The following is a 23,614-nucleotide window of genomic DNA, read 5'->3' on the forward strand; positions in this document are numbered from 1 at the left end:
TTTTGTTTTTTGTATGAACAAAAAGGGTCAAATTCTGCATTATGTGAGCACCGAGGTCTCATGTTGAATCATAATGGACTTGTCTGTGCTCAGCCAAGAATGGAATTAGACTCCTATGTTCTGAAAAGTTGTTATATTTTACCTCAGAGTCTGCCATCTATAGTTGAAATTACTTCAATTAAAAAAGAATTTAATTCTTTTAATAAGCCACACTTCACATTCACATAGCCTGTATATGCCTTTGTTGCAAATAATTTGGAGTAAATCACGTGCAGTATCTAGTTATTCTTGGTTGGGGTGTGTAGGGAAGGAGCAGGTAGTGATGAGATCATCTTGCCAGGCTCAGACGGGAGCTTCTCTTTCGTGTTACTCCATGAAGGTGCAGATGGGCACAGAAGACTGCAGCCTGTGCCAGCCCATCATACAGGAGTGATGTAGTTTTAAGTTTTCTCATAGCATATTCAATTCCATTTAAATATTGCAAAATGCTGAATTGTAAATGTTAACCTAGCCATGAATAAAAAATGCTGATATTTTATTTAATCAAAAAATAATTATGGATAGTCTGCCTTTATTGTATTATTTAAAATATTTCATTTTACATGTAGACTACAAGTTATTGCAGTTATTATATATATATATAGAAAGAGAATTTATTTCTGATGCATAAAAAATACAGGAGAGACTTTTGCAGGCTACAGGGAAAGTTGTTTGCTTTTGACTGGGGCTGTAGTTTTCTGGGTATGGAGAAAAACTGTGGTAGCCAGTTTACATGAACCAGCAGGAAATCCTTGCTCTTCAGGAGTGTTATCCAACTACTGTTCTGAAAGAAGGTCCTTTATAGAAAAAAGAGGTTTCTCTTTTTTTTTTTCCCCCCCCCTCCCCCTCTATCTTTGAGTTCAAGTTATATGCAAAGAATAAAGCACCTATGAATGGGAGATGCAACTTCCAGTATTCAACCTGCTAACTGATAAAAATGAGGATTGCAGGTGGGGGTGATCCTACTGAGACAAGCACATTTGCACGCCACTCTTTAATAAAATATTGTAAGGAATAGCTGGAAAGCTTCCCCTTTGACTTTCATCTGTCAGGTTTTGACTGTAACTTTGCAAAGCAATTGGTATTGACTTCTATCAGGCAGTTTTGGAGAAGAGGTGAAGAGTCTTCTCTCTTGACTTTCTGTATGTTTTGTCAAATCGAATACTTCCATTTGAAGTGCGAAGTGAAGGCTGATGTCAAGAAATGCCTTCAGCACAAGCTGGTGCTGGTCTCTTGCTACTTTATTCTTTCTTAAAAGTATCAGATTAGATTGTAAAATGATGGCAATCTAGCTGGACATAAACACGTTTATTGCAGGCTCAGCAGCCATTACATATCATTAGTGAAAGGAGGCAAGGGGCAAGGGGACCACTTCGGTGTCAGTTTGATTCTTTTTAAGGACAAATGCATTTGGATGAGAAGATGCTAACTTTATGGCTGCTTGTATACTTGGGAGTTCAGAACCTATTACTGTCTTTATTTCTTTGTCCTGTTTGTAACCTTACAGTCAACTTTCAAAGCAAATGCAAATTGTAAGAGCAGTAGTGTTAATAGGGGAGCTGGGAATAGGACATTTTGGAAGCCATTTTAAATTACAATATTTACGAAGAGTATGGTTTGTTAGCTTCAGAACAAATCTGTTTAAAATGTGAATAGATAATTTTGCAATGTCATGCACTTTTCCTTCACAGTCAAATAGTAGGAACAATTAAAATAGGAAACTCATCTTCTATATCAGCAAATCTGTCCTCTCTGCCATTAAATTGTTGTGGGGGTTTTTATTAGAGGATCTACTTTTACTTTTAGACAATTGTTAAAAGTGTGTGTGTAATCATGAAAGGAGAGACATAATTCTGTGGTTTGAGGTTTGGGGTTTTTCCTTACTGAAGCAGACCTAGTATTTACTCTCTGAAATTTGTTTCAGCCTTCTGATTCATAAGATACACCTTTTCCCCTGTACGTGAGATGCAATAAAGGTTACAAATGAGAAGTTCAAGTGAAAATATCTGATTAAATGCAATTTTATTGCAATGGATCTCTTTTTCTGTTTCTTTGTTACTGTTACTTAGACCTGACCTTCTTCCAGGATTCGACACATTGCATCACATATCTTGTTCTTTCTTTTCTTTACTTTTTTTATTTTATTTTATTTTATTTTAGGAAGTACTTTCAGTTGTCTCATTTGGTTTAAAACAAATCATATGTTCATGTCCTAAATGTTTCACTAGTCAGAATAATTAAGTTGGTCAGGTCTGGGAGCATTCGGAGGAAAAGAATAGGGTCATTGAAGCATTCAGGCTCTAATGGGAACCTGAGTTCATTCAGATATCAAATCTAATAATTGCTTTACACCTGTATACACCCTCCCAGTGAGCAAGTTCACATTAAAGGTTTAGTGGTACACGTTCAGTGCTCTGTTTCAAGGGAATTTTAGTACTGTTTTTAAGAGACAGACGTTGTTTTGACTTTTTTGGACTTCGTTGTTGTTGTTTTTGTGTATCAGTTGTTGTTCAGCTAATTACTCATCTTAATGCACTGGAAAATATTTTCCAATGAGAATTTCTCACTAGAGGTATATGAGTAATGTATTGCCCATCACCTTCAATAACAATAAGAAAAATATGAAGGCTCTTGTATGAGTTTCACTGCTTTGAAGCAATTCAATAGCCAGGATAAAATTTACTGTATACATTTTAACAGTATTTTAAATCTGAAACTGTGAGTTTATACATGATTGTGTGTGTAGCACAGCATAAGGATTGTAGGGGATACTCATAGCCATGATGGCTGCTTGAAAAAGGTGATTTTGTAAGGATGAGGTAAAAATCAGTACTATTTTGTGAGACTGTATGGGAAATGAAGCAGTAATTATAACTTCTCAGTTTAACTAAATCCTGTGACAGATCTCCATAAATGTTGGTGGTACAGGCTGTCACAAAAAAATCAAGTAAACTGAATCACAAACAGGAATAAAAAATACTGACTAGGAAAATGACAGCTATTTTTAGCAGGTTTCAGTAAATCCAGATTCCAACACTGGTCACAGGGCTGCTTTCTTACTGGAGAGGGTTTGTACTGATGCAATCATTCCTCTTCACCTTCTTTTTATTTTCCCACCTTTCTAAGTTTATTTCTCAGCTGAGAATTCAAACTGAAAAAGAAATGAAAAATAGCTGTGTATGTGCCTGCACTGTACTGACATGAAGGCCTATTTTCCTCTGTGATTTTAAAGGCCAATTACCCTTGGAGGAAAGGAGAAAAATAGATTGATTTGTCTTGTAACCCCTAAGGCAGGCATGTGTTGTCTCAAACCAAGGCTTTTCCATTGCAACTCTAGTGGAAGAGCTTTCAATGCGTATCCCAAGTGGTACTATTAACAAAGAAAACAAAGCCAAATTAAAATATTAAACAGATCATTTAAAGGTTTAAGGAATCTTAGCTTATTGGGCCAATTCATTATAATTTTTTAAAATCTTTAAAGCTTGGAGTAAGCAATAGTAAAATTTATTTTAAACAGATTACTTGAAGATAGTTTATAAATCCATTTTTATTCCATAAATATCTAAGTTTATTAAATTCTCTTCAGCTCTATAATAGGATAAGTATTTATTTGCTTAATGGAATTGTAATGCAGATGGACAACATCCTAGATTTTGGTTGCAAAAGTGCTACTTTTATTGTGTTCCCATACTGTATTGACGGTGGTCACAGCTGGGTTGCGCTGAGCTGGTAAATGTCATCACACATGCCATTTAACATTAAAACTTCTCACATTATTCTTTTTTAAAGCGTTTTAATGCATAATACATTGAACATAAATAAATGGCTTTTTTACTGATGTGCTGCATTTTCATGCGACTCAAAGGCTACAATTAACGGTGCCCAGCAAGCTGGGTCTGACTAGCAGCAGTAAGATTAGATGTGTCTTTGTTCCCTTTTAATCTTAGTGAAACCCCTTTGTGTCAGGACTTAAGTCCTTTAGCTCTCCTTATTTTAGACCTAGCTCTGTACTACAGTGCTTCTGGATATTAACAACTTGTATTTAGCAAGTTAAAAAGAATTCAAACATCCACATGTACTCAATGAGAAATTGTAGACATAGGCTGGTCTGGAAACCTTTTTAAAATGAAGGTACTGTCTGTTATCGAAATGACTAATGCTTTTGAAGCAAGTATTTTCAAACAGAATACATATCTGCATACAACTCTATCTGACCTTAAGGCTTCCTATGTTATGATGATAATTTTGGCACTCCTGACTTCTGCAGATAATTCAAGAGGTAGATGTGTGCGTCTCCTTTTTTCAGAGGAGGAACCATTCAGTCTGGAGAGAAGTCCTTTATAAGTCTGTTAGTTCTCCATAATACTTTTTCTTCCTATCCTAGAAATCTTCCTAACAGCTACACAGAACCTTTTGTTTTTCCCTTCCCCCTTACTTATTCTAAAAACTTTTCTTACTCTACAACACCTTTTCTCTACATGTCAATATACTGGTAAGCATCCCACTTGACCAAGCCAGGTCAAGAACATGATTTTTAAATTATTATAAGGCAAACACATGATGCCTTTATAATTAATGTTTCAGCTGTTTATATAGGCCATCTGGTTTTGAGAACTTTAAAAAAAGATACAAAAATCACATACCCCACCCCACCCCACCCCTGCTATTTCTTTGGGCTAAGGGTAAGTTCCTTTTTCTCCATCCTAACAACATATACAGTGTATATGCTCAGGTTATCGCTCAGCTTTCACATGAAAGTCTGGGGTCAGACTTAAACCAAAATAAAACAGGCTGTATAGTCTGACCTCACAGCTACAGGGTTTGCTTGAAATCTCAATGTTCTCTTTGAAGTTGATGCTAAAATAACCAATTTAGCTGTCATTTAAGTTTGATTGTCAAGAATTTGAGATTCTGTTCAGGAAAAAAAAGCTGAGAACAGGGATGTCGTATCACTTGATCTTTTCTCTTTTTTGGTTACAAAAATATCAAATCCGAATGAATGTAAAACGATCCAGTATGATGGTTATAAACGGTCTAGTTCAGATTGTGCCAGGCATGTGTAGGGTGCCTGTTGAAGTTGAAATATTCATGTTTAAAATACTACAAGTTTGAAAGAAAACATATTAACTTTACAGTTTCCCTTAACCCAGTTAGAAAACTGTTTTATTTGCTTGTTTCATGTATTTGCAGTAAAGATCTTTCAGAAAGAGCTGTCTGTTTCAGAGAGTTCTTCTGAGATGTTATTTTGGCTGCATTTCTCCCATACTGATTTTTACCTTGTTGCTGTTTTGGTTTGGTTTGGTTTTTTTTATGTAGGCCACACATTTTGCAAGATCAGTTCGAAATCAAATCTCACGGAGATGGACTGAAAACAGAATTGACATGAGGAGAGCTGTTTTTTCTGAAGGTTCTGTTTCTCAAAAGGATTTTGTTCTAGACGCAGACAACAGTTTCGAAGCTCTTATTTTCCTTGAGTAACTCATTTCTTAGCTGGTATTCTCTAATAATGTCATAGGTACAGGCCAGGCAATATCGAGAACAGTGTTCATGTGTAGCTGTTAAAGAGGTGCTGGAGACTGATGGGCTTCCCTGCTGTTTTACACTGTCTATCGTTCCTACTTCTGTCTTACGTTCTTTCAATTCCAAGTTCCAAAAAGATTTACCTTTCATTGTGGGTAAGCTAAGTTGGCGAAGGTGCATGCAGTCAATAAAGAAAAATAATAAAGTTAATTCTCGTTATGGGTTGCTCTTTAAAGCAATAGATAATAAGCTGTTACATACAATGACATTGTAACTTGGCTTCAGTTTTCCTTGTGCATAGCTGGCTGTTCTGTTTCAGCTGGGATAGAGTTAATTTTCTTCCTAGTAGCTGGTGCAGTGCTGTGTTTCGGATTTGGGATGAGAATAATGTTGTTAACACACGGATGTTTTCAGTTGTTGCTAAGTAGGGCTTATACAAAGTCAATGACTTGTCAGCTTCTCGTGCCCTGTCCGTCAGCAGGCTGGGGGGCTCAGCAAGCTGGGAGGGGGCACAGCCGGGACAGATGGCCCCGGCTGGCCACAGGGATGTTCCGTCCCATGTCATGTCATGCTCAGTATGTGAACTGGGGGGGGGGGTTGGCTGGGGAGACGGCTGCTGAGGGACTGGCTGGGCACCTGTCGGTGGGTGCTGAGCCGTTGTAATTGTGCATCACTTGGTTTCTTTTTGTTGGATCCCACCCCCCACCTTCAGTTTTATTTCTCTTCCTCTTTTTATCTCCCTTTTCCGTACAATTATTATTGGTGGTGGTAGTAGTAGTAGTCTGTTTTACTTCATTTCAATTATTAAACTGTTGTTAACCCATGGGTTTTACTTTTTTTCTGATTCTTCTTTCCATCTCACGGGGGGCAGTGAGCGAGCGGCTGTGTGGTACTTAGTTGCTGGCTGGGGATAAACAACAGCAAGGGTTCAAGGAGGAAACCAGAGGCTACCCAGGCTAAAGTGATTTAAATTTAGTATACCTTGTCCCAGTTCTAATCATTGACAAGATATAGAAAATGTTTAGTTATCTCTGTAAAGTGCAATTCAGATTTCCAGCTTTTTCTAAAGAAGAAATGCCAGTGTCATCACTATCGAAAGATGCACTGTTTTCTCCTTGGAATTATCATCAGTTGTGACAGTTAATCCATTTAGAACATTCATAAATGACCATCTTACTATTTATCTTTTTTTTGTGCGTAATCACTCCATATTTGCAGGAAATTAACTTGCTCTTCTGATTGTTTTCCATGTCATATACATTTGTGGTGCTTGCTGAAGTACCTGGGACTGTATGAGGGTTTCCCCTTTGGTTGCTCAGGAAAACAGGATGTGTTTCAGTAGGATTTCCTAATAAAAGTTTGCATGAATGAATAAATAAATGTTTGGTATAAATGCCTTCATTGATTCCCAAAGGCATAGGGCCATACAAATTCCCTTACAGCATGCATTTCTGCATCTTTTGCATAGTCAAATTTATTTCAGAAAGATGAAACTTGGAATATTTTATTCATTACTGAGTATTTTTACCTTCTTCATGTGGTCATTTTTAGGTCAGCTCAAGCTGGTACCTTCTTTCTCTGAGCATTAAACAACTTTTATTATTGTCAGCTATGGGAAGGTTAATTCTTTCACCTTGGAGTGGTTAGTCAGGAGGGAAAAGAAAAAAAAAAAGTAGTGATCGTACAAGTTAATGGTGTGAGCTTTTTAAATAAATTAGCATTTCAGAGTTCTCACTGGAGCTCATGCCTTCCAGCATGTGCTCAAGCACAACGGTTGCTAGCTGAGTACCCAATGCTGTAGCTACCCCTTTTCAGATTCAACAATTTGGCACTTGTTTAAGCTCTCACATTGTATTTATTAACTAAGACAGTATTTCAAATAAGTTTTGTTCAGGTGTGACGGCCCTGTGATCTCTGTTTTTAAAGAAGGCAAAATAGTTCAGGTAATATTTTATTCCTGAAAACCCCAGTATTCTTTTTAGCCCATTTTCTTACAACATTTAGGTGTTTTACTTTCTCATATAGATTAATTTTTCAACCTTTTGTTTTAAAAGAAGGGCAAAAGGTAGCTATCTGCACCAGTCATGTCTGGTTGTTGGTTGGGGGGGTGTATGTGTGTGTGTGATTTTAGGGCATAGTTGGTGCTGGGTTTTTTTTAATGCTAATCAAGGGGTGCTGCAGTTATTTACCTTTGGGGGGAACTTAGATAATCTGATGAGCAGTCTAGGAACGTCTGCAGGGAAATAAGATTTCAAAATCAGTCTAGTGTTTGAATTGAGTGCTGTAATTAAGGCACAAAGAAACACCTTTAATGCTTTAACTGAGTGGGAAAAAAAAATATTTAATCTTGGAGAATTAGTCAACTAAGGTACCAGGCCCAAGGTAGCAGGTTATAATACATCTATAATTTTAATATAAGGCATGTCAAAGAGAACTGGTTTTGTGGTTGTTATTTGTGGATAATACAAATTCCAGTTGGGTACCTTTGAGTTATGCTTTTATAGACTATTATCAGATATCTGAGTCATGACTAGTTCGTTCGATTGCACAACATCTCTATTACTACTAGCATTGATTGCTCATAAAAAGTAAGGTTTATAATTAGGAGAGCATAAAGTTACTACCTGGAAGAGTGAATAAGCAGAAAGCAAAATGGAAAAGTCACTTAATCATAGTATTGCAGTTCTGCAAAATACTATTTATTTTTCTCCTAATATTACCAAGTTTGTTGGTAACATGCTACTGAGTTAATCAATCTGTTGCAGCTATTGAGACTTCTCCTTTAATAACAGAACTAATGAAGGAGCATTAAGGAAAGGAAAAATACATTTTACAGATTGTAGTTTTTTGCAAAAATATTTTCCACTCCCCTACCAGTGTGTTTTTAATTGATTGTAATTTCTAATACTTTATACATGCAGAGTATAAGGGAGAACATCTTAAGGATGAAGTTGTCAGAGTCCATAAAATCATAATACATTGTCTAAACCCAACCTTTAGATTTTATTTACTTCATGGCAAATATTCATTGTATTTATACACTAAGCTGATTGTGGGTTTGTTCTTTTTCTTTTTTTCTTTTTTTATTACATTAGTAGATTGATATTACACAGTGAACGAATTGTATGTATCAAAAGCACCTCTACAAATATGTTGTAGATACTATTTATTCCCATCTTGGTTCTATATTGAGTGCAAAAAGACTTGGGCAAGTAATAATTATAACAAAATCCATATATTTTTTCCAGTGGAGGTGTAAAGTTTGCATGGTCAAGATTACATTCCAGTATTGTATGTACTAAAAAGGAGCTACCAATTTGATTTTTCAGCATTTAGTTGTGTATTTATTTCATTTGAATTTGATCCAACTAGCTAAAAGATTATTTTATGATATAAAAATAACACTTTTTTTTCCATTTTAGCCCTTCATTGGTCTACCTTTTACTGCTACAAGAAAAGGTCCATTCAGCTGATTGAGAGACCACATTTAAGTTCATGTGTTCATTTCTGAGACAGATTAAAATATTTGTAATATGAGCATTGGAGATGCTTCTTAAATGCCCTACTTTTAAAAGAGATGGACTTTGGCAATGGCTTTTCGCTTAATTTTGAATTCCTTTAGGCTTCTGCTACTGTCTTTCCTTTTCCCTCCTCACCACCACCCCCCAACAAGTGAATAGTTTTACTATTTATTGAAGTTATACGTAGTTTTATGCTACACTAGCCGTAGTCATGTTTGTAAGACAGTCTTTCTTTGTATTGTATTGAATATAGTCTGTAACATTAAAAAAAGGTAAATACAGCCATTGGGGGTAACTGAATGTGTATGCTGAAAGTATTGTAAATGTCATGATTTTTTTTAAATTGTTGCTTGAGTCACTGAAATACCAGCGCAATCCAACTTTAGACCCTGATATGAAACCCTTTGTTTTAACCAAACAAATGTTTATATATAAACAAGCACATTTTACATCTAGTGAAGAAATGAGTCATTCCTTTGTGTTTGTATATATGTTTGTACACATACTAATGCTTGTTTCTTTTAACCAGATGTATATATGCACACACACAAGGTTGCTTCAGCCTTTTTTCAACAGTGAATATGATTCACTGTTGATTAAAATAAGTCTCTGTTTAAAGAACAAGAAATACTTCATATTAACGTCCAAAATTTTCAGATACGTTAAAATTTCACATTGACAATAACTAAATCTATATCATCCCATCCCTTTTTTATAACAAAGTGAAAATTTTATCAAAGTGTAAATATATCCTACTTGCCTTTGGTTTAGTAAGACTCACTATAAAGTGCTCTAAGCTTTGCAGAAAAAGGTCTTGCAAATGCTGACATTGTTTCTTACTGGTAGTCACTGACTCTTTATACCCCAGTTTGCTTGATTAGATTCAAGAGAGACTGGAAAGAACCACAAGGTTCTTTCAGATTTTGTATTGTCTGTAATAGAAAATGTAATTTTCTATTTAAAAACTGAAAATCATTTAAAAGAATAGATTACTTCTAATAATTGGGAAAATACTTTGTCATCAGCTGAAGAAGGAAATGGTAATGCTTCTAGTTTTTAAAGTTCTCTTTTTTGTGTTAAGTCCCATCTCAGTTGTGCAGTTACAGGAGAATCTGAACTGTCATTTGCAGGAAATGTTTCTACTATGATGAAATAAAACAGAAAAGAGAGAAATCTAGATGAACAAGTATGGAGAAATCAACAGTTCTTAGACTCTTAATCTGTTTTTAACCTGTACAACCATTGACAATCGTGAAATTCAGTCAAGAAATAGTCTGCTGGTGAAGGCACTCTCACCCATTGAGAGCAAGTGTCGCTACACTCTTTACTACTGAGTGTTATGGGGGAAGAGCAGCACGCTGGAGTTGGAAACTTCCCTCCACGGGTTTTAGACAGCATTTTTGTGCTTTAATTTCCAGTGCCTAGTGACACTGCAACCAGTATAGAGATTTACTCCCGTGCAAAACGGATTGACTTAGGGTAATTTGAATACTTTATGCATGGATAGATTCATTGGGAAAAGGAGGCAAGGCAGAACTATAAAAAGAACTAATAATCTTGCTAAAGGAGCCGTTAATTCCCTATAGCATTGGAGACAGTTTCAGTGAACAGGGAAAAGGAAAGCTGATTTGCAGAGCAATTTGCAGATCTCCACAGGCTTCCCCTGTTCTTTGTCCAGGAACAGATCACAGAGATTACTTCCTTTGTCCTCTCCAGAACCTTATTTAATGTGCTGGGACCATTTCTGGCTTCGTTAGCTTAGAACAGAATCATGAAATGGTTGAGGTTGGAAGGGACCTCTGGAGGTCATCTCGTCCACCCCCCCAGCTCGAGCAGGGTCACCTATAGCCAGTCGCTTAGGACCATGTCCAGACAGCGTTTGGATCTCTCTAAGGGTGGAGATTCCACAACCTCCCCAGGCAACCTGTTCCAGTGCCTGGTCACCCTCACAGTAAAAAACTGTTTCCTCGTGTTCAGAAGTAACCTCAGGGTCCAGTTTACACCCATTGCCTCTGTTCCTCTGACTGGGCCCCACTGAAGAGAGCCTGGCTCCGGGCCCTTTGCAGCCTCCCTTCACGTGTTTGTACACACTGGTGGGACCCCAGATTGGTCCTTACTCCAGCCTGTCCCCTGGTCTCTGGAACAGTGATTCAGTCAATAGCTTTTTGAAAAACTGCATTTCTGCCCATCAGACGTGTTGGGGTCATGCGTTTTATGCCTTGGCCCAGGTTCAGCACCCTCCCACAGCACTACCAGTAACACATGCTGTTAGAGTCTGCAGCGCTGTGGGAACAGATAGAGCTAATTCAGCTCGTTTGGAAAAAAGCTGAGAAAACCTGCTTGCCTGCAGTTTGTCAGATTTTTTACTTCTGAAGTTTGATAATAATCCAGGAGTGCGTAGGAGTTCCAGGCATATAGTGGGACACCCTGATGCTGTAACGATGGAGATAGTGTTCTGGTGCAAACAAAGAGCAGCAACCTGAATATGACAGGAGAGAATAGAAAAGGCTGGGTCAAAAGTAAGCAGTCACACACACACACCCTGAAAAAAAAAAAAAAAAAGGCATGTGGCAGGACATTTTAAAAAAAGAAAAATCAAAACTCCCAGAAAACTAAGTGGGAGTTAATTTTCTGTCCTATTTTTGTGTGTGTGTGTGTGTGTGTGCATGTGTATATTCATTGCTTTAAAATTTTATTTTAAAGGCATTTAGGAATGTGGCTGGTACTCCATGATTGTTTCCCTGTGATAGAGACGTATTTATTATTCATTGCAATAATTACTGTGTAATATTTTATACTAAAAGTTGTTCGCATTGCACAATCAGGAAGTGCTTAGGAAGTGGCTGATTTAACTGTTCTATTTTTAACTCTGTACCAAATTACGGTGAACAGTGTTAGCGCTTTTATATTTGTAGCATCTAGTAGGCTTCTCACCACCACACTGGTCAGTATGTTTTCATGAAACTTGAAATTTATTTTTCCAGATCTTCTGTGCATAAATTGTTTATAAAATAAGATTTTTACCCAGAATTTTACTTATTGCGTGCTGTTTCCAAGGGGACTGTGTTTCAGGATCCTCCTAATGCTTTTATCACCCAGCTTCTCTGATCAAGAAAGTAATTTATTGCTGATTGCAGAACTCTTGAACTCATTCTGGCAGCTGCAGTGTGAAACTTCTCTGATCCAGTCTCCTAGTTACTTATTTACATATCATTTGAAATTATTTTCAGGGCTGTTTGAAAACCTCTTGACATTGCATTATCCATGTTTCAAATCATATGGTGATTTGTTTTTTCCTCTCTTTGTATTACAGATAACAGACGAGTAACTTTGGAAAGGTCTCGTTCTCGCCACAATGGAACAATCGCAGCTGTATGATTCTTTTGATGCCAAAGAATTAGTGAATCTTTTTATTTGCAATTAAATGGATATACTTTGAAAAGAGTTCATCATGCAAATTGGCAATGATCATAAAGGAATACTGGTATTGATTAAATGAGAAGGTGTATAAATATTATGTATTTTAAAAGCTATTGCTAAATAATCCACATACTGTATCTTATTACCCCAACTACCAAGATCTGTAAACAGTGTTAAACAGTACGATATATATCTTATTTTCTTATGTTCTTTTTTTCTCCCCCCTTTTTTTTCTTTTATTTCTTTTTTTCTTTTTTTTTTTTTTTCTGAAGCTGGCAATTTACATGAAAGGAGTTGGGGATTTCTAGGTTATGTTTTATATAGGTAAGGAAATACAAATTTGTTGAAAGAATGCAGCTGTGGATTCCATTTGCAGTTCTGATTTGGACATGAAAGGAAAAAATAATAAAAATGTATGTTAATAAATTCAGAGATGAGCTGGTCTACATTATCAGAATCTTTTTTGTAACCATCAAAAAGCAACGCATAGTCCCAATCAGGTTGCTGAAAACCTTATCTCAGTGTAAAGCCTTGGTGGATTCAGCTATTTTGTCTGCAAGTAGGGTATACCACGTATCTACACTTTTGGTGATATGACGATGTATAGTTACTTATCACTGCTTAAAAAAAAAAATTAATGAATAAAACAGAGCATAGGATTTTACCAAAATTAAATGATATCAAGGGCAGGCTATGTTTTTAACTATATCTAAGGAGGGATTTTTCTAATTATGCACTTATATATTCTTTGTAAAGATATTTTAGGGAAAATACAATTGTCCTATTTTAATTATGCTAAAAATACCTGTGTGTAGGTTTTTAGAGACGAGCTACATTATGAAGTTATTCAGAACTGCCTCTGAGTTTTTCCTCTGTTTCTCAGGTAAAATACGTAGCGGGATCTCTCCTGGTGGGTTTCAGTGCTGAGGGTTTAGCAGCTAAGGACACGTGTTCTGCCTGCAGCACTGCATGGCAGTGATTGGTGGTTGCAGCAGCCTGATTTTTGGGGAAGTTCCTCCCATTCTACTTTGTGTACAGGCCCCCTGCACTGCGGTACCTCAGGTGAGCAGTCAGTGTAGTAGCTGACACTGTGTATGTTCTGCCACTCAAGGGGAAACTGTAGTTCCCTTTTCTCCCCAGACTCTAGTTGAATGTACAGTCTGCTTGGTGTTCAGGTCAGTCCTCACCATCCTTCCTACTAAAGGGCCGTTGCTTATCTGGATGGGATGGAGGATTTTAAATGGGAGTTCCAGTGGAACTGCTCATATGTTGTTCAGCTATGATTTTAAAAAAAAAAAAAATGGGATACTATGTAGTAGATGGCACTTGTTCTCAAATTACTATTGCTTTTCACTGATTGATGGATTCTTACAAATACTTTTATTGCCTGGTGTTACAGGGAACTTTTTTTTAAATGTTGTATAACGAATATTTTGAAGGTAAGCTGTCACGTTGTTTTCTGTGCACAAACTGCTAGCTCTAGAGGAGCATTCGATACTGGGGCAGTGTAACTTTGCACTACTGCTTGAGCCAAGCGTTCTTTGTACAGTAGGTTCTTTTTGCTTCTCTGGCAAGATACTCTTAAGACTGTCTGACTTATTTTGGATAAATTCTCACAGTTTCAAACTACAGTGATCAATATCCAATTTTTGTATGAAAAGGTACAGTTCCTTTTCAATCTCTTATTGAATTTATTATTTTTTTAAATTGTCTTCAAAGGAAACAGGGGGTTTGCCTATTGCTATATCTCTAAACATAGGAATACGACTGAAGCCTAGTGAAATGTGTGCTGTCAACTAACAATTTTCCTAAACTCTTTGAGGTTTTTTGTGGTTTTAGTAGCAAACTAAAGAATTACATGGTACTTCAGGAAAAAAAAATGCACGCAACAGGATTCTGTCTCCCTGTTTATCAGTAAGAGAGATAAAGATTTATATCCTGTTTCATGTAAGGTCACCATCAACCTTCTATTTAGCATAACTTTTAAAAATGGAACTACTAAATTTACAGTTATAAAAATGTGCTTAATGTACAAAGCCAGTTTAAAAGGATTAGGTTCATAATGTCTATATAAATTTGTACTACAATCAACAGTGTATTAGAATTCAAATTTTAAAATGAGCATTTTGCTGGGACTTACAAGTATTGGTATAATCTTCATATGTGAAAACTCAAAAGCTCACAACAGAATCTTTATACTGTAGCAGTAGTTATTAGTGCACGAGTTTTTCATTTCCATGGGTTATATTCTTTTTTAAAGCTCTGTGAAAGCTGAGTACAGATTTTCAAGAACCAAATCTTAGAAAAATAAAAAAGCAAATCCAAAATAACATCATCTGATGCTTCTATTTTACTACTATTTTTTTCATATTTGAAACATTTATATAATTTAATGGACATATCTGTTTGAACAAAAGTGTCTTTCAAAGGAAAACTAGTTTAGAAAATTTATGTAAATATAGGGTGCTCGTATTTATGAAGTCTAAAATATTTTCTGAAATTGATGCTGGTCACTTTGTCTTTTGATAGTTTTTCAGTCTATATTAAATTGCAGATATTTTTAATGTTTTTATTATTGATCTAATTTTCAGAGGTGTCACGTGTTTATCTAGAAGTGTAGAAGAGTAGCACCTTTTTCAGAAATGCACTTGCCTTATTTTCTAATTTTAAAAAACGAAATATATCAGTTAAATTATATTTGTATTCAAAGTAATCCCAGAAAGAAAATCGCTGGAGGGTTCATACATAAATTTCTTGCTAATTATGTTTCACTATATGTCCTCTGAGACATTATGTTAACAATATACCAGCACATCTGTTTGCATTCACATTTTACCAGTTACAAGTACTGAGGAGGTTTTTAGGTTTTTTTATGATGTTACACTGTTTACATTTCTTAGTTAATTTAAGAGGAAGATAATCTTACCTTTGCAATGAATTGAACTAAATTTGCAATTGACACGGGAATGAAATGTTTAAATCATATACAAATATACATCTCTGTTGCTTAACTCCTGGCTGTACAGATCAGAAATGTAAAGACACTAGACATTTTTTTCTCAAGTTTTATGTGGTTCACTGATAAAAAAGTGCAACACAGTTTGTCATGTATGTTTGTTTGTGATTCAACAAATAGCCTTTCCCATCACATGGGTGATGTTTGGTTTAATGGTTAGTCATATTACGAACTGATGCTAAAGCCAAAACAAAATTAGTGCCTCAGAGGGCATTGACAAACAGCTTCAGGAAGTACTCCCAGTAATACCATTACATAATTTGTTCTGGTTTTAGACAACCGTGGTCAATATGAAAAACATTACCTAAAATTATCTGTTCTTTCTTGAGAATTCAGATACAAATGCAAGCATTCCCATAGTTCCTTTCTGTAATATGCAAATAATTATGAATATCTGTATATTTTTGCATTTTTGTGTGTGGTATATGTACTACCTCAGACAAATGCTGTAAAAAACACAATGTTTTCATGGTTTTTATCCAAACCACAATTCATCAGTGACTTTAAATTCATCCCCAATATACAAATGGTTTGCAAAACTTCGAGGATCAGGCTGTTTTAGGTTTGTCTCTGGAAATCCTCCTATAGCTTTCATCAAAAAAACTTTGCAATGTTTGGCTTTTGCATCCCTCAGGCAAATCCTGTTTTGATGGGTGAATTTAGTACTTCCTATATTGAGAATGATACATAGCTAGTAAATATTTAAAGCTGGTCATAGTTATGTGGGAGCAAACTTACCTATATATGTAAATTGCTTCTTATCCATTAAACAAAGGCTTGGCTGAAATATACTTTAATGTTTGCCTTCAAATTGCTGAGAGGTCAGGCATAACAAATGCTAAGTGATAGAGCAATGTAAAGCCCACCTCTTACGTGCCATACTGTATTTGCAAGTTACTCATTTTAAAATAAGTATTGTAAGAAACCTCTACATTTCTTCTTCTGCAGTACCTACACGCACGCCCACGCATGCACACAAGATGTAAATAAATAATTTTTTTAAAAATCAAAGCAGATAAAGCCAAATCCCTCAGCTTCAGGTGTCTCTATTTCAGATCACATATTGCTTTTGTGCACAAAAAAGGGAGTTGTGTAAGCCTGTGAATTCTGCAGTCCTGCAAGCTGTCACTCAGCATCCACTGATATCATTAGAAGAATGTTAAAGGAGAAGGATTTGTTCTTGTAGTGCTTCTTTTAGCACTGTTTGAGGTGATACATATGCCACAGAATGTGAACAATAATTATTACAGTTTAGTCAGTCTGCTATCATGCACCATTTGGTTTCCCTTTTGGAAGTCATGTGATTACTGATGCCAAAAAAAAAAGAAAAAAAAAAGACAAAAAAAAGACAAAATTCATGCATTTCTATTTTTTAAACAGCTCTGTGTTTGTATGTAATGATTAAAATAGGAATTTGATGAAATCACAGCGTGGCCATTGTTAATCCATGTATTCTGAAAACTGTAATAAAGATATACATAACATGATTTTGCTAGGTGCGCCAATGTTTTACTTGTTTATAATGATTATTACCTATTGGGTACCATCACCTCAAAATCTGTTTTTGTTATATAAAATTATCATTCTGAAATTACTTTCCATTTTAGCTTACTGAAATTTTATAGATCTCTGTTTTTTTTTTTTTCTCTGAGGTGTCAAGTATATTTGACTTGAATTTGGGGAAAAAGATGCCTTTTCCAATGGAGGAGGGCTTTAAAAACGATCTAAACCAACATATACTTCAAAAGCCCCAGCATTAAATCATGGTGATAATGTTTTATTTTTACAAAAATAACAATAAAAGGGAATCACTAAACAAATTACATGGGTCCATATTTATTTTCAGTTTCTGGATTCCAGTATAGACTTTTTAAAACAGACACATGGTCAGTCAGACAGCTGTTGTTGGTGTTTTCCAAATTATTGACTTCACCTCGTCACAAAATGGTCTTAACAGAATAGAAGCTTGGCAGACTTTCACCTTCAAAACTGTGTATTGCAGCTTAAACGCCTTAATGATGCCACCGTAACAGGCTGAAGTGCAGAACCGTATGGAGAGAGAGCACCGCATTTCTGCAGTGGGTACTTAAGATTCTAATTACCCGGAATTCTAATGAGTATGATCAGCCCTGTTCATACAACACTCCTTAGGTAACTTTGTATAAATGGCAAAGATATGCCAAAGGATGGTTGAAGGCACCATTTTATTTTTAATGAACTGGACTACAGTTGGAATGTGCTATTTGATATATGGTGAAGCCGTAGAGGTTTATTATGGGATTAATATGAAAAAAAAATTGCCAGTTACAAATGTAAATGCTGTGATCATCATGACTTAGAAAAATGTTGTAATGATGCTCTACATATACCATATTCTTGTTCCTTATTTTGGGTTTAAACGTTCTTGACTTTCTAATGTTGGGAGTCTTGGATTCCCGTCATCTTCTCAGACGTTTTTGCCTTTGGGAGACTGGCAGGCAGAACATGTCCAGAAACAAGTGGCACCCCCCTTAAATAATTACCCCTGAGAAAGGTATTCTGTTGCCTTTGCACATGCTTAAGACATCCCCTATGTGAACTTCAGATTGATAGCAGGTTGTGGTGCTCTGCCACATGTTAGACCTCTTACATTTGGGTACTAACTGTAAATTTGAGCTGTGCTCCTGCCCTCTGTTATGTCTTCCAGTCATTGTCTCAAAATTAGCCTTTCTGTGGTTTTTTTAAGGAAGTCGGTATTACTGGGCTGTAGTAAAATTATAAAAGTGGTCAATCGATTTGCTCAGAATTCTTTGACGAGTACTTAATGACTGTAATTAATCCCTTTCAATAGATACAAAGCTACGATTAAGAAGAAAAATCCAAATACGGGATTTTTTTTTTTTTTTTTTCCTTTAGGCTGTAAGCAAACACTAATTTAGTCCACTTAAACTCGCAAGGTACTGAACGCTGTTTCTTTTTGTTAGTGTAGTAAGTAGGCCAACCTAAGAAACTCATCTGAGAGGCAAAAGGTAGTATCTCGGGCACCAGCTCACAAAGTCACAAAGCTTTTTGGTTTCAGCTGGCTCTGGCCCTGCGGGCTTGGGGACCTGCAGGGCTGGCGTGTGATGTGCTGACTGGCAGGCAGTGGGACAGCCAGGTCTTCAGGCCAGATTTTCATAAGGGCAATATGCCCAACCTTCTTCCATTGAAATAATTGATCTCTGAGTCTTAAGGGGCAAATTGTCTGTGAGGCACAGATGACTGAAAAGCCCTGGGAGTGCTTATCTGCTTTTTAGAATATCTCAGTCTTTTTAAGAAAAGAAAAAAAGAAAATAAAATTAAAAAATTAAAAAATAATAATTAAAAAAAAAAAATTAAAAAGACCTGGTCCTGGTCAGGCATTGGTCAGATCTGCTGCAAACTAATTCTCAGTCTCTACAGACATGACACCAACCCCATGTAGCCAGACCTCTGAGCTGTGGATACTCGTGCAACATTCGGAAAGCTGTGTTTTTAAACAGTCTGTGAGAGTACAAGGATGACTTGATGAATAATTATCAGACTGGTAATTCGGTGGCGTGAGAGATTCATGTCAGGCTGTTGCTGTTTTAGCACTTGGCAATGCAGATATGCTGAAGTAGCTGGGAAGGCTGTTCCACTTGTGGAAGCAATTGTTAATGAATGATCACACTTTCTCGAACATTCTTTATCTGCTGGAGTACTAAAAAGGGAAAAGGATTACTTTGGTGAGATAAAAGCAAGTGCTACCAAAGGTTTGTATATATTGTAAACTACCAAAGGTGTATGTGTATTATAAACTATGGGTGAAGTTGTAAATTTAAAGAAATAACATTTTAAATGCACTGCTGCTACCTATTCAAGTGAAGTTCTTTTGCTTGTGTGGCACAGGATCAGTCAACTTAAAGAACAGCAGTATTTGCAGGATTTAAAAAAAAAAAATTTAAAAAAAAATGAGAATTCAATGACTGAATTCACTGCCATGAAGAGAATGAGGTTACAAAGGCAAAAGGTAATGGCAAACCTGTAAAATGCCTTTAAAAAAAAAACAAACAAAAAAAAAAAAAACCAGAACCAGGAAGATTTATGGGATTTTGAAAGCTATGGTAACATAGAATGGCCAAATGAAAATTGTGCTTCCAGAAATATTTCAAAATTCTGTTGGGCCAGGAAATCAACCTGCAATTCTGTTAGGCCAGGAATTCTAATTTCATCATAGGCAATGTATGTGTAAAATAATATGTATTTTACGTGAAACTAATGAAAAACTTTTCCAATAAGCTGTAGTTTAAATTCCAGTAAACAATAATCTGAGTAAGACCTAATGAGTTTCAAATAATACCTAAAACAGAGTGACAATATGTTTTATAGCTCATTTTGTGTCTAGGTGACAGGTCTTGAAAAAGTCATCGCATCTTTTTCTTATGAGGAGATGCACTTGCAAACATTAGTAAAATCATTTTTATTTGAGATGGCATAAACAAGTTAAAACTGAGAGGGTTCTTATATTTCAACTGAATATATTTCTGTGTGAGCATTTTATTTTCCTTTGCATTTCACTGTCCAGAGTTGTGCTCAAATTCTCGAGTGCCAGAAAATTAATATTATATGCTTGCAGACTGCCTAACTGCACAAGTCTGCCAATGTGTTATTTATGGGGAAGAGAGGAATTTACGCTGTTCCAAGCAGTCAGCCCAATAAATAGCCCTTTTGTGAAGATTTTTGAAGCACGAGAATAAACTGATAATGATTGAGATTGTGAAATTTTTTTTTCACTGGTTTTTTTTTTTTTTACTCAGAATTTTAGCTTATCATAGGATATTGTTGCCAGTTAGGAGTAAAGCTTAGTAGTGGTAGCATTGCAATGTAAGTCAGTAGTCATGGCATCATTAAGTCTAAATAAATATTTTACTCCCTGTTCATGAAAAGTGTAAAGTCAAAGAGTGTAAACGAGTAGGGTTAGACAGTTTCTACAGTAGTGATAATGCTGTAAGTTTTTTCTTTTTTTTTTTTATCTTTTTTTTTTATTTCCCAGACAGTAGTTACAGATAATTTGAAGTGTTTTTAACTGTGTCCTTTTGGTTTTGGGTTGAGTTTTGGGTTTTTTTGGGAAAAATCGATCATGTGAAACATCACGCTATTGAAACAAAAAGCAGAAAAAGCTGGCAGTGAATTATTATAGCTGAGAAACACTCGGGGGGGGGGGGGGAGGGGGGGAGGGAATTAAAAAAATATATGCTACCAGCAAATGAAAAGGATGTGGAAAGAAGATCCACATTAGTATAACAGTGACTCTTCTATTCTCCTGTTCTAGTTTTCACTTTTTAACCCTTTCTTAGCGAAGCGAAGACCCAACCTAGGGACACTGAGGCATGGCAGGCTGGCTGGGGCACGGGGGCTCTGGGGGAGCAGTTGGAGCAGACAGATCTACCGGGCGCTGGGCGCTGCTGGGGGTCCCCGGCTGCCTTCACAGCAGCACAGGAGGCACAGGTTGCATTTTGATTGACAGGTCTTGGAAAAGAATTTCAGAAAGCGCGATGCTCCTGTAGGCCAGCTCCCAGCAGGGCAGGAGGACAGAGCCGGGGAAGGGGAATGCTCTCTGCTGTCTTGGATGCTGCCTGAGAAGCAAGGAGCCATTGCTTCCTCAGTCACAATTTTACACTGCAGGCTCAGGCAGGCATTATTGCAGCAGTTTGTTCACATATTTCAGCCTTCTTTGTGCTATCAAGTGTAAGAAAAAGAAATCAAAGAGGTGATTTTTAGTTACATTTGAACAATGCAGAGAAGTCTGCAGTACAAGGGCCCTGTGTGTAGCATAAAGCTGGTGGTGATGGTCCTTTGATTCTGTTTTTAGCCCAACTACTAACCTAGAGCACATAACTTGGAATCTGACTTTAATTTCATCACCTTTAAAGTAAGGATAGATTAGCAAAACTTGCACAAGATTATGCTGTTGAGTTCTGAAAAATTGGCAAAGAAATTTTCCCTTGCATTGACTAGATAAATTGGTCCAAATTCATTTTGTCTTCCCTCTCCTAGGTAAGACATGAGCAGATTTCCATAGTTGATCTGCAGCGCCATTTACATTTCCTCAGCACTAACACCTGTAGAATTCCAAGGATTGAATTGTAGTGGAAAGCAAAAAAATACTGAAAATAGTAATGTGCTCAGACGAAATGCAACAAATGCGTTTTGTTGTTATGACCTGCATGAGTTATTTGAATCAAAAATTTGTATTGATTCACTTTAGGTACATAAGTTTATCACGGAGGTATTGCTGCTGTAATGATATGCAAGCGTCTATCACATATACGCAATGTTGCACAATGTTAATGCTTTCGGTATTGATTGACTCAGCCCGCTATTCCTCATAAGCAGTAGGAAGTCTTAAAGCCTGATGCAGATGCTGGAATGTGATTATGTTATGATGGAATGGAGCTTATTCAGCAATCCTGTGATTATTAAGGTAATGAGGGTAATTTATAGCCTCTTATGACCTACTGGTACCAGAAGCTAAAATGCAGGTGTTAGAGGAAACAAAACCCTTCTTCAAGAGCCAGTAGACGCAAAAGCACATCAATTTTTGTTAGGTAGTGGTAAGATACAAAAAGTAGCTTGTATAATTTATAGACAGCCTTAATTAGTTCACATTTGCATCTTTAGGCCTGGTTAATATGCCAGGATGCATCCAGGATGCTCTTCAGTTTAGTATTATTAGAGCAGTTACCCAACAGATTATTGTAATGGTCATGTGTACTGTAGTCAGTCATCTGGGCGCTGCTCTGTGGGTTATGCGTATTAAGCCTGGCTCTGCTGATTTCAGGCTGATACTCTGAAACACTGAAATAAATAGCAGCTCTTCTGCGGACTTGAGAGTCATCCCCCATCTATATGTCAAATTACAGTTTTCCATATCTATAGTTTTAATGAAAGATAGTTCTCCATCAAAAGCACTTTCTTCATATAAAAATTTTCCCCAAACCATCTGCAAGTGCCCACATAAATATTTAACTTTCTCTGTTTTAATTCTTGAAACATGATTAAATTGTTTTTAAAAAATGGATGATATCAACTGTATGAGTTTAATGAAAGCTGTTGCTTTCTTTGATACCCTTTAGACACTGGCAGAATATGTGTTGCTTTATGACGTAATTTTTTTAATCTCATTAGTTCCTAAAAGTAGCTGGTTCACCACATGTAAATACTCATATTCCGAAGCTTAAAGGTAAACTTAGTTGTGGTTTCAGGTGGTTCAAAATTATTTTATAAATTTTTTATCATGAAACTGGGCATGGATTCTGTTGGGAAGAAAATATTTCCAAGTATCTAGTTACTGTGAATTTAACTAAATATATTGGAAATGACTTTTGAATCATCTTCATGATGTTTGCACAGTACAATCACTTCACAAAAATGAATAACCTGCAGTCATTCACAACAACATAACTTAATAATTACTTTATTATAGCATTCCTACCCAACTGGATATTCAAAGTATATGTTGGTAGAAAAGAGCTGTCTTGAGTTGAAGTGAGTGGGAGACAAGCATCTAACTTTTCAATAGTGAAGGATCGACAGAAAAAGGAAGTGGAACGGTGTTAATCAGCTGTCAGTCTCGGTTCTCCATCATACCGGTAAAAATATCTCAAGGAAGGTCGTGATTTACACTGCAAAGCGACAGTTGGTATGACGAATCATGCCAGAAAGGATAGGGAAGAATAATGAGGAATAACAAAATACATATAAAATAGTGTTATCAAGTGATTTATGAAAGCTGGTGTTTCAGAAAGTAATGCTGCAAAGAGAAAACATGGCACTTGATAGCACAGAGAGAAAAAGTCTGCAATGTTAAGGAAGAAAAGGAGCAAACTCGGAGCATATGGTTAGTTTTATCATCTAACACAAGGTGTTGCTCAGCTCTCATCCTTCAGTTGGCAGTGTAAAGCGCCAGTGTGTTTGTCCGTGAGGTTAATGCTGTCACACCGCCTGTGAACGGTGCCGGTCTGGGGGAAGGACAAAGGGTAGGGGTTAATTCACTCAGTCAGCCAGAACTGGGTTCCAACTGTCTAAATTGCATTTTTAAAATAATAACCATTATTTT

General features: G+C 36.4%; 1 protein-coding gene across 3 annotated transcripts in view; it reads left to right on the forward strand.

Moving 5' to 3' along the window:
• Positions 1 to 17,003, forward strand: part of DIAPH2 (diaphanous related formin 2) — a 243,940-nt gene extending 226,937 nt beyond the window's left edge. For all 3 annotated transcript variants that reach the window (XM_056359368.1, XM_056359370.1, XM_056359369.1), the window contains one exon: positions 12,394 to 17,003. In XM_056359368.1, the coding sequence (XP_056215343.1) occupies positions 12,394 to 12,458 (65 nt within the window). In that variant the 3' untranslated portion in view covers positions 12,459 to 17,003. The remainder of the gene's footprint in view (positions 1 to 12,393) is intronic.
• Positions 17,004 to 23,614: the final 6,611 nt, after the last annotated feature.

The sequence above is a fragment of the Falco biarmicus genome, chromosome 14 (assembly GCF_023638135.1).
Source record: "Falco biarmicus isolate bFalBia1 chromosome 14, bFalBia1.pri, whole genome shotgun sequence".
In the NCBI taxonomy this organism is placed as follows: domain Eukaryota; kingdom Metazoa; phylum Chordata; class Aves; order Falconiformes; family Falconidae; genus Falco; species Falco biarmicus.